Below are 12,161 nucleotides of genomic sequence, written 5' to 3'. Positions count from 1 at the left end.
TTCTACAATCTTTTGGATTTTTGAGGACTTGTTCGAAAATTCCATTAATTAACGAGAAAAAAACCTTTTTTAAAAAACCACAATATGATGATGAATTTGTCAGTTTTTCATTATAATTATATCAGTTTTTGGTTTCATGCATATTGAGGTTATATTATTAAACAAATACAGTATTAGAATTGTTGTATCTTCCTGATGAACCTTTTATCCTTATGCAATGTTCCTCTTTATTTCTAGGACTACCATTTGATTTCAGGTTTATTTTGTCTGATAACAATGTTGATATGTTTGACATTAATATATCTGTATAGATTTTATCAGATACATTTTATCTGACATTGATAAATTATACAAACCTTTTTCTTTAATATTATATCTAGCGTATCCTTTCTGCCCACATATAACTTGTAAAATATGTGTAGTTGGGATTTTTTAAAAAATTTAGTCTGACAATATTTGCCTCTTGGTTGGGAATTTAGTACATATTTTTAGATTGATTTCAATCACCTAATTTTGTCCTTTTATGTTCTCTTTTTCGGTTTCTTTACTTTGAGTTCCATTTTGTTTATTTTCACTAGTGACAGTTACATGCTATATTGTTTGATTCATTCTTTAGAAATTGTGATAAGTATTTTTTAGCTTTATTGAGGTATAATTGATATACATAAAATTGTACACATTTAATTTACACATCTTGAGAGGTTGAACATATGCATATACCCATGATACCGTTACCACAACCAAGGTACTAAACATACCCATTATGTTAAAAAGCGTCCTCATGTTCATTTATGTTGTTGTTTTTTAAAAACATTGAACACGTGATCCCTTCTTTTAACATATCTTCAAGTGCACAATACCATATTATTAATGATATTTGAAAAACAATTCCACACCCATACCAGCCACTGTAAACCACTATTCTATTCTCTGCTTCGATGAATTTGACTATTTTAGATAACCTGTATAAGTGGAATCAGCCGGTATTTGTCATTCCTCTAGGTTTATATATGTTACAAATGGCAGGATTTCCTTCTTTTTTAAGGCTGAATGCTATTCCATCATATATACCACATATTTAAATCCATCATCAGACACTGAGGTTGTTTTTTATCTTGGCTACTGTGGAAAACATTGCAATGAAGATGGGGGTCCAGCTAATTCTTCAAGATGCTGATCTTTATTTTTTTGTATACATACTCAAAAGAGGGATTGATGGATTATATGGTTGTTCTATTTTTACTTTTTGAGAAACCTCTGTGCTATTTTCCATAGTGGCTGCACCTTTCTACATTCCCTCCAACCATATATAAGGGTTCCAGTTTCTCCACATCCTTTCCAATGCTTGATATCTTTTGTTTTATTTTGTTTTGTTTATAATAACCATCCCAGTATAAGTGAAATGATATCTAATTGTCATTTTGATCTGCATGTCCTTGATGATTAGTGTTGAACACCTTTTTATATACCAAATCTAGCCAGTAAAGACTGGAGGAGAGAACTGCTTCTTAAACTGCAAAGACAGCAACAGAAAACTTCAAGGAACATGATGAATTCAGGAAATATAAATGTGACCAAAGGAATGCATTTATAACACAACTGAGAGTATTGTACCCAGCAAATGTAGCCTTCAGAAATGAAGGAGAGATAGTCTTTCCCAAACAAAAGCTGAGGGAGTTCATCACCGTCAGACCTGCCTTTCAATAAATACTCTAAGGGAGCTGTCAAGTTGAAATGAAAAACACTAAATAGCAATGTGAAAACTTATAAAAGCATAAAACTGACAGGTAAAGGTAAGTATATAGTCAAATTCAGGATACTTTAATATTGTAATGGTGGTTCATAAATCACATTTAACACTAACATAAAAGTTAAAAGACAAATGTATTAAAATAACTAGTTGTGATGATTCATTAATGGATACACATTACAAAAATATGTAAATAGTGATGTCAATAACATAAAATGTTGGGAGAGGAGAGTCGCAGCTACATGGGAGTCTTAGGCTGGAGGATCATTTGAGCCTAGGAGTTGTACTCCAGCCTGGATGAGATATCAAGACCGCATCTCTAAAAAATGGAAAAAGAAAAAAAAAAAAACTTCTCCAAATGTGTGTTTTTATGTAAAATCGAAGTCAAGTTTTATCAGCTTAAAATGAACTGTTATACATGTAAGGTGTTTTATGTAACCACAAAGCAAAAATCTATAAGAAACACATGAAAGAGAAAGAGAAAGGAATGAAGCAATTACACTGCAAAAAAATCAGCCAGTCAAAAAGGAAGACAGGAAAAGAGTAAGAAAGAAACAAAAGAACTGTGAAACAAAATTGAAAATTATTCAACACAATCAAGTGGAATTTGTAACTGGAATGCAAGAAGGGTTCAATATATACACATCAATAAATGTAATATACTATGTCACAGAATGAGGGTAAAAAAGGAAACAATAAACTAAATGGCAACAGTTTCTTAATAATTACATTAAATGGATTAAATTCCCCAGTTCAGAGTGGATGAATGGATAATAAAACAATATCCAACTATACTCTGCCTGCAAGAGACTCACTTTAGATTTAAGGGCACAAACAAGGTGAAAGTGACGAGAGAGAAAAACATATTCCATGCAAATAATAACCAAAAGAGATCAAGGTTGTCTACACTTATATCATATGAAATAGGCTTTAAATCAAAAATTGCTACAAAAGATAAAGAAAGACTTATAATGACTACATCATTATATAATGACAAGGTCAGTCCTCCAAGCAGATACACCAGTTGTAAATATGTATGTACACAGCATTGAACAGCAAAGTAACCTAAAGCAAATATTAACAGAACTAAAGGAGAAGTAGACAGTGATACAATAGCACTAGGATTGGATTCCTAATTTTAAGTGTTCTTACCCTACAAAAAATAATAAGTTTGCAAGATAGTATGTATGTCAATTAATTCAATTTAGCCATTCCACAGTATATATATTTCAAAACCACATGTTGTACATTATAAATATTTACAATTTTTGTTTACTTAAAAATAAATTAAAATTCAAAAAATGAATTACTATCTTAAAGTATACACAAAAATCAACTGAAAATTGCTTAAAGATTTAAATGTAATTCCTTCACATTACTTCACAGGGAAAATCATTTTGAGCTTATGGCTTCCTAGGGGCTAGATGACATGGCCCAAGGAGAGAAATGGTAATATGAAGAGATCAAGGATCAATTGTCTGTAACTTTTTCAATTCTTCTGAAAGTAATCCTCTATTTAGATTTGTTAATTCTTCAATCAATTTGAGTAATTTCTATTTCTCTAGGGAATCATGCATGACATCTAGATTTTCCAGTCTATTGGCATAAAATTAAACAGAGTATTCTCATGATTAATGTCTGTTTATGAGAAGGATGTTTTCATATCTTTTTATGATTATGGATTTATCTACTCCCCTTTCTATTATTTTGACATGTGTAACATGTGTGCAAATTTATTTCTGAATCCTTCTTAATTGAGGACTTTTATCAATCTGATAAAATGTCCCTCTGTGTTCCCTTTAATACTTTCTACCTTGTATTTAATAATGTTTGATATTAATATTTTTGGATAGTCTTTCTTTATATAAGAATTTGTTGGTATAACTTTCCCAGTCATTTTATACGTCAGGTAGGTATTGTATTTCACTAGGTTAATGTAAAGTTGACTACTTTTCTCCTGTAGCAAGAAATCTGGACTTGGGCAGTGCTTCAGAGCTAGTACAACCGCTCGTAAAAGTCATCAAAGACCTAGGCTTCTGGCTTCTTAGTCTGCCATCTGCCACACTTCTACCTTTCTGCATAATTTCGTTTGTATGTACATCTCTTTTAAATAGCACTTTGAGGCCAGCCCAGTGGCTCATGCCTGTATTCCCAGCATTTTGGAAAGCCAAGGCAGGAGGCTCACTTGAGGACAGGAGTTTGAAACCAGCCTGGACAACATGACAAAACCCGTCTCTACAAAAAAATACAAAAATTAGCTGAGTCTGGTGGTGCACACCTGTGGTCCCAGCTACTTGGGAGTGTGAGCTCGGAGGATTTCTCAAGCCCAGAAGTTTGAGGCACCTGTGAGCCATGATTGTACCACTACACTCCAGTCTGGGTGACAGAGCAAGACCTTGTCAAAAATAAATAAATAAATAGTAGCTTGCATTTTTTTACTCTGATAGCCTATGTCTTTTAAAGGATTTTAATAATAATTTAAAATAAATTTTAGTATTTTAAATGCTAAAGAATTTAATCCATTCACTTTTACTTTTATTGGTAATGCATTTTGTTTTATTCTTACCATTTAATTTTATAAATAAATTTCTATGTGGTATTAATCTATTTTCTTTTGCTAGACTGAATATTCTAAGTTTATTCTGAGTGTGTGAATTTTAAAAAGTTATACATTCTATTTATATTCTGCTAGAGGTTATACTTACTCTTTTAAATAACATTGATATATTTTTATCTCATATCTGGAGTTAATGAGTATTAATATTATTTTGCAAAAAAAAATTTTAATTTAACATAATTCCATTTACCCCCAACAAATCCCTACTTCTCATTTTGGAATTGTCTAGAACTATTGTTTCTCATTGTAAAGTAATAGTTTCTCATCACAAATTAATAGCATAGTTACATTTAATTGTAAATCGTACTGCTTTTTTTCTTGACCTTTTAACTTATATCCAATGTTGTCTTATTTCTCTGATTTATTTTTTTAATGCAACTGGATTACGTTTGTGAGTAAATATTTCAGAAAGCACCTATGTGTGGTAAGCTTTCCGAATCATTGCATGCTTAATATTTATTTTGCTCTCTCATTTGAAGACTGCTTGAGCTGTATATATAAGTCTATGTTTCCTTGGTGTAGATTACTTGTAAGTATTCTGATTTTTATTTGACATGCAGACTCATTAAAAAGGTCTGAGCAGAGGAAAGACATGATCTGACTTAAGAGTTACAAGGATCATCCTAGTTGCTATGTTGAGAATATACTTTGGGGGTAGGAGCAGGGAAACCAGTTGGAGGCTATTGCAGAAATCCTAGCAAGAGATGGTAATGGCTTAGACCAGGGCAATAACAGTAAGGGTAGTGAGAAGTCAGCAGATTTTGAATATATTATAAGTACATTTTTTATTATTTTTAAATAATTTTACACAGTAATTTAGATTTCCTGACAGATTGGAAGAATATAAGAAAATAAGAAGCCGGGCATGGTGGCGGGCACCTGTAATCCCAGCTACTTGGGAAGCTGAAGCAGGAGAATTGCTTGAACCCAGGAGGCGGAGGTTGCAGTGAACTGAGTGGTTGCACCACTGCACTCCGGCCTGGGCAACAGACCAAGACTCAGTCTCAAAAAAAAAAAAGAAAATAGAAAATAAGAGTAATAAAGGAGAACATCAGGGTATTTGACCTGTTTAACTAGAAGTGTAGACTTACATCAACTAAAAGTGCCAGAGAATTTGGATGCTGCAGGTTGGAGTAGATCCAGAGTTCATTTGGGGACATGTTGAGTTTGAGATATCTATTACCTTCTAAATGAAGATGTTGGGTACCCCCGTAATTCATATTTTACATTTATAGTTTATTTCTCCAAAAAGGATGAAGAATTAAAACTATTAAACAACCTGAGTATATAATCCATCTAGCTTTATTTTTTCAAAACTTTAAGCCTCACTTTCACATAATTTGACAATAACTAATTTTTATTGTGAAATCTAAATCTTAAAACTAATGTCCTCAGAAACAACTCTCTTTGGACATTCATATAAGTATATATAACATCTAATTTAAATAATTACACTAGTCAGTATAAATGATGTGAATGAATTTGGGAACAAATATGACTGTTGGCAAGCAACAAATTGCCAATGAAAGCATAAACACACAAACAGTTAGAGAATAGTATTTAAGATGTGCATATTCATAAGGTCAGTAAGCTTCATAGCAAAGCTATAGTGATTTAGTTAATCCAGTGAGTATTAACTGGTCATCAATTTTAAAAGTTCCTAATGTGCTATAAAATTGCCTGAAAAAGAGATTGCATTATATTATTCTCCAACTAACAGTGTTGAAAGTGATCATCTCTTCAAACTGTCATTACCTCTTGGTATTATTAAACTTGTTAATCCTTCACTTTGGTGGAAAGATCTCATTTCTTTTTTTATTTCTTAAACCCAAAGCCTAGTGAGTCAGATGAAAGATCTCATTTTAAAATTTACATGTCTTTAACTGTGGATGAAGGGCATTTTTCATATGCTCATGGGATATTTGTATTTGACTATTTTGTGCAAAATACATCTAAGATATATTCAAACTCATTATATTTGCAACATGAGCAAAAAGTTTATTTACACAGTCAATATCTTTAGTATTTATTGACTTTCATAGTAAATTGACATTTGTTGTTGTTTTGTTTAGGAATTATTTGGAACTTGTTGCAAAATCTATTCAAGATTGGATTACAAAAGAAGAAGCTATATATCAGGAATCTAAAATGAATGAGGAAATCATCAGGACCAAAGCTGAGCTGGAGTTGAAATCTGCTAATGCCAGACTTACTTCTGCTAGCAAAATCTTTTCCCTTAAAAAATCTAAAAGTAAGTAACCAGTTCAACTTACACATGGAATAAAATTCAAGAACATTCTTCTATCTCTTAATTTAATCAAGACTCTGAATATTTCAGCATTAAAAAGAATTACTCAAAAAAGTTCCTGTGATTCTTCACTTTCTCTAGTAAATAGAGTAGCTGCATTCCAAATATGGGATTGTACCTGAGTGCAATAATAGAATATTTGTTTATATTGACCCCACTTCTTGTCAAATCTGGAAGATTCCATCTGTTTTGCAGATCAAATGTTACATGTTAGAGAAATGCCAAATGCCTTTATTGGTAGGATTGGTAAATTAAGCTATCTAAGATTTGTTGACAACATAAGAAGTAAATTCAGAGTTAATAGATATCTATTTGAACAATTATAGAATCCAAAAGTGAGATTAAAACAAGATCTTTCTTAGAACAGCATACAGAAGGGTCCCAAGACTAACTGGGAGTAGGAATCTAAAGATAATAGGGAAAGAGATTTTTGGAGGCCTGTGGCCGGTACTTGACAGGATATTGGATCAATATATACCTTTGTTGATGATGATGTTGTTGTGGTGGTTATGTTGTGTTATTGTGGCCTTGAGGCTGTGGGCAGAAGGGGAAGACGGTGACAGAGTAAAATAGACTTTTAGAAAGATACTTGATAAAGAAGTGAAACAATGAGATAATTCATCTAGAAAATAATCATATTTCATTGTTTGTTCAAAGAAAATGGACTCCTTGTTAATAATATTCATTTATTATAGCCAAAGTGAGAGGGATTTCTCATAAAGGAGCAACGCTACATAACTTCCAAAATTTTGGCAACCTCTATCAATTACCAAAGGAGTTTGTACCTGGCATGATTTTAAAGTAAACCATATAAAACCAAGTTAATGATGAACCGTTTACCATATCGACCAAAATGGTTGTATAATCTATCAGTTCTGGGTCCTGATGGGGACCCAGAAGGAGAGCATTAAGTACCTAAAAAAAAGAAAAAGAAAAAGAAATAGATAGGACTACATTTTTTTAAAAAATGGGTAGGGCTGCCCTCTAATACTCACGTCTAGGGCCACACCTGCCTATTAGTAAGATAAAAAATGTGAGTTTACTGCCTTTTCTTTATAATACTACTGAAAAGACCAAAAACCTGTGAAAATCTAGATAATGGTTAATTTGGTATTGGATGTACCTGGTAGATATTGCATTCAATTTCAGGTCTCTCAAGTACAGAAAAATATAAGTCTTCAAAATAGAATGACTACAATGGCAAGAGAAGGGCTTCAATGTGGATGGAAACGTTAGATTTGTTCGGTGTAGTCTTAAAGCGGTAAACTAGGATTATTAGGTGAAAGCTTTAGAGAGAGAGAGACTGCAGTTCAATAAAAGCTGCAACGTATCAACACACTGAGAATGGAATGAACTGTCCCCAGAAACTGAGCTCCCCGTCACTGATGTGGCTTAGTCCCATTTCAGATGTTCATTCTAGAGATGGCAAGAAAAAAATCAGAGATAAATAAATGAGAAGTTGAACTTGAAAGCCTTTGAAATCTCATCTAACCCAGAGATTTGGTCCTTCTATGATATCTTATTTAAGAGTTACTAAGAAGTTTAATTGTGTCTGATTATAGGTTACAAAGGAATCAGCAAAACAGAGATATCAGATCAAGAAAAAGAAAAAGAGAAGGAAAAGATTCCTTTCATTTTAGAAGGCTCTCTCAAGGTAATCCAGCTTACATAAAGTTTAAAAACAGGCAAAACTGAACTAAAGTATTACAGAACAGGATAGTGGCTGCCTCTGGGGCAGTAGTGATTGGCAAGAAGCATGAGGATGGCTTCCTGGAAGCCGGAGACCATCTCTTTTTGACCTGCTGGTACTTACAGGAGTGTCTGATTTGTGCTATTTGTGCGTTTTTGTGTGTATGTTACAGCTTATTTTTAAACAGTTTTTGAAAAACTCTGTTATTTTTTTTCCCATTGTGGTTTAAGGGCTTTTATGTTATTGATTCTACTGGGTTGATTCCACTTTGAGATATACATATATATTTTTATGCATTCTCTTAGAATATTTTTATAGATTTTTTTATATTTAGATATCTATCTAAAATGTATTTTTATATAGTATAATGTAAAGGTCTTACTTTTTCTTTGTCCAGATAGGCTATGTTACTAGTACTTTTTAATTAAATATAACATTAATTCTCCCCACTGAATTTGGGTGCCGATTAGATCGCATATTAGGCACCCATTTATTCTTTGAATTCAATTTTGAATGTTGTATTCTGTTTCAGTCACCTACTTAATTATTCCTATGCATGTACCATACTATTTTAATTATGATAGCTTTGTTGCAAGCTTTAATACTGGGTAAGCAAGAGCCAACTTCCCCACCCCTATGAGAATTCAATAAACATTTAAACAAAGTTGATTAATTTTGATGAGGCTCTGGTTTCTGGATATTAATAGTAAAGAAAATTATATGCCATACCATCAACTTTATTGTTAATTGCTGCCAAATTTTATTAATTTTTAAACTCTCTTATTTGTTTGGAGACTAATATATGTTAGTTTTCCTCTTTTGTTGATATATTGAATTATAGAGATTGATTTAACAACACAAGTTGAATTTGCATTTCTATAAAAAAATTCATGGTTTCCTTAAGTTTAGTTCTCATCCCACATAACTACATATGTCATAATTGCCTAAGGGTGTCTGGTGGGAGGAGGGACTTAGTAAAATTCACATTCCTTTACTCCATCCTAACTGCATCTTTGAGAGTAGAACCTAGTAATTTTAATTTTAATAATCTCCTGGGAACATCTTTACATACATAATAGATAAAAATTACGGTACTATATGTTCATGGCATATTGTTATTTCCATAAAAATCTGGGTTTGATTTGATAGCATTTTATTTGGAATTTTTATATCCATGGTGAATGAAATTGGTCTATAGACTTTTGTGTTGTTATTAACAAGCATTGGTATTAAGGTTATGTTGGCTTATAAAAACTTATTTTTGTTACTTATTTTTTAACTGAGAAAAATGGTATATATTTCTGGTGTACAACATAACGTTTTGAATTATGTACATATTATATAATGGCTAAATCAAGCTAATTAACATATGCATCACCTCACATAGTTATTATTTTTATGTGGCAAGAATACTTAAAATCTAATTTCTTAGCAATTTTCAAGTATACATTTCATTGTTATTAACTATAGTCATCATGTTGTACAATAGATCTCTTGAATGTATTCCTCCTGTCTAACTGAAATTTCACAACCTTTGACCAACGTCTTTCCGATCCCCTTTCCTGCAGCCCCTGGTAACCACCATTCTACTCTCTGTTTCTGTGAGTTCAGCTCTTTTAGAGTCCACATATAAGTGCGATCATGTGCTATTTGTGTTTCTGTCCCTGGCTTATTTTATTTAATATAATGTCCCCCAGGCTCATCCATGTTGCCGCAAATAACAGAATTTTCTTCTTTCTAAAGGCTGAATAGTATTCCATTGTGTGTGTGTGTGTGTGTGTGTGTATGTCTATATATACTTTTATATATTATAATAGTTTATATATTATAATAGTATTATATATTATATGGTTTATATATTGTAATAGTATTGTATTTACACTATATATAACACTATATTAATTACACTATATATTATAACTATATATTATATAATATGTATTATGTATTTTGTGTATATATACATACATAATACATAATGTAGTATGTACATAATGTAATATATGTATACATAGTATTATAGAATATATACATAAAATAGTACTCCATTGTGTGTATCTCACATTTTCTTTATTCATTTATTTGTTGATGGATGTTTAGGTTGATTCCATATCTAGGCTATTGTAAATAATGCTGCAATAAACATGAGTATGCAGATACCTTCTCAAGATATTGATTTCAGATCCTTTAGATATATATCCAGAAGTGGGATTGCTGGATTATATGGTAGTTCTAATTCTAATTTTTGAAGAGCTGCCATACTGCTTTCAATAGTGGCTGTGGTAATTTACATTCCCATCATCAGTGTACCATGGTTCTCTTTTCTCCACATCCTCCCCAACATTTATTATCTTGTCTTTTTTCTCATAGCCATTCTGTCAGGTGTGAGATGATATTGCATCATGAGTTTAATTTGCATTTCCCTGCTGATTAGTTATGCTGGGCTTTTTTTTCCTGAACTTGTGGGACGTTTGTAAGCCTTCTTTTGAGAAATGTCTGCTTGGGTCCTTTGCTCAGTTTTTAATTGGGTTATTTGTTTTCTTGCTACTGAGTTGAGTACCTTAGGTATATTTTTAGATATTAACTTCTTATCGGTTGCAGGTTTTCGAATATTATGTCGTATTCCATAGGTTGTTTCTTCACTTTGTTGATTGTTTTCTTGTTGTGCGAAGGTTTTAGTCTAATGTGATGCCATTTGTCTATTTTTGCATTTGTTGCCTGTGCTTTTGAGGTCATATTCAAAACATCATTGTCCAGAACAATGTGATGGAGATTTCTCTTGTGTTTTCTTCTAGTAGTTTCATAATTTCAGGACATACATTTACGTCTTTAATCCATTTGGTGTTGTTTTTTATGCATGGACATTAGATAAGAGTGTAATTTCATTCTTTTGCATGTGGATATCCAGTTTTCCCAACACCATTTATTGAAAAACTTGGTCTTCCTCAATTTTGTGTTCTTGGCATCTATGCTGAATATGAATTGACTGTACATGTGTGCATTTACATATGGGCCCTCTATTGTATTCCATTGGTCTGTGTGTTTATGCCAGTACCATGGTGTCTTGATTACCATAGCTTTATAGCTAACCATTTTGAAATCAGGTAGTGTGATACTGTTACCAGTGGCGAATCCATATGGGTCTGCGGCAACCTCAATTCTTGCCTCCTCAGAAGAAAGAATTCAACTGAGGTGCATAAGGCAGAAGGAGAGTCTGAGGCAAGTTTTTGAGCAGAATTGAAAGTTTATTAAAAAGCTTTAGAGCAGGAATGAAACGAAATAAAGTACACTTGGAAAAGGGCTGAGCAGGTGACTTGAGAGATCAAGTGCACAGTTTGACGTTTTGACTTGGTGTTTTAAATGTTGGCATACTCCAGGGTCTTGCATTACTTCTCCCATGATTCTTCCCTTGGGGTGGGCTGTCCACATGTGCAGTGGTCTGCTAGCATTTGGGAGGGGAGCAGGCATAGTATGATTTCTGGAGTTGTATGCATGCTCACTTGAGGCGTTCTTCCCTTACCAGTCTAGCATTCCTAGAGGAAGTTCATATACCAGTTAAACTCCACTATTTTGCCTCTTAACGCACATTTTTGAGCCCACTCACCCAACTCCTGAAGTCTCACTGGGAAGCTGCTGATCACCAGTTTCAGGTGTTTTCCATCTACTGGAAGACGCCCCTTCCCTGGCACCAGCTGTGACCAATTATTATTTTAGACAGACAGTTAACAACTGCCTGGCCATCACCTGATGGTCATCTGGCATTCCTGTTGTGTGTAATGGGTGGCAGCCCTCATCT

General features: G+C 32.9%; 1 protein-coding gene across 6 annotated transcripts in view; it reads left to right on the top strand.

The window, feature by feature from the left end:
* The window catches only part of SPAG17 (sperm associated antigen 17), a 232,623-nt gene that overhangs the window by 120,290 nt on the left and 100,172 nt on the right, over nt 1-12,161 (top strand). For all 6 annotated transcript variants that reach the window (XM_021922730.2, XM_021922743.2, XM_021922725.2 and 3 more), the window contains 2 exons: nt 6,440-6,618; nt 8,238-8,329. In XM_021922730.2, coding sequence (XP_021778422.2) covers nt 6,440-6,618; nt 8,238-8,329 — 271 coding nt within the window. The remainder of the gene's footprint in view (nt 1-6,439; nt 6,619-8,237; nt 8,330-12,161) is intronic.

This window comes from Papio anubis, chromosome 1, assembly GCF_008728515.1.
Source record: "Papio anubis isolate 15944 chromosome 1, Panubis1.0, whole genome shotgun sequence".
NCBI classification, from domain to species: Eukaryota; Metazoa; Chordata; class Mammalia; order Primates; family Cercopithecidae; genus Papio; species Papio anubis.
Note: the sequence above shows the minus strand (reverse complement) of the source record. Positions and strands in the feature narration are given on the sequence as shown.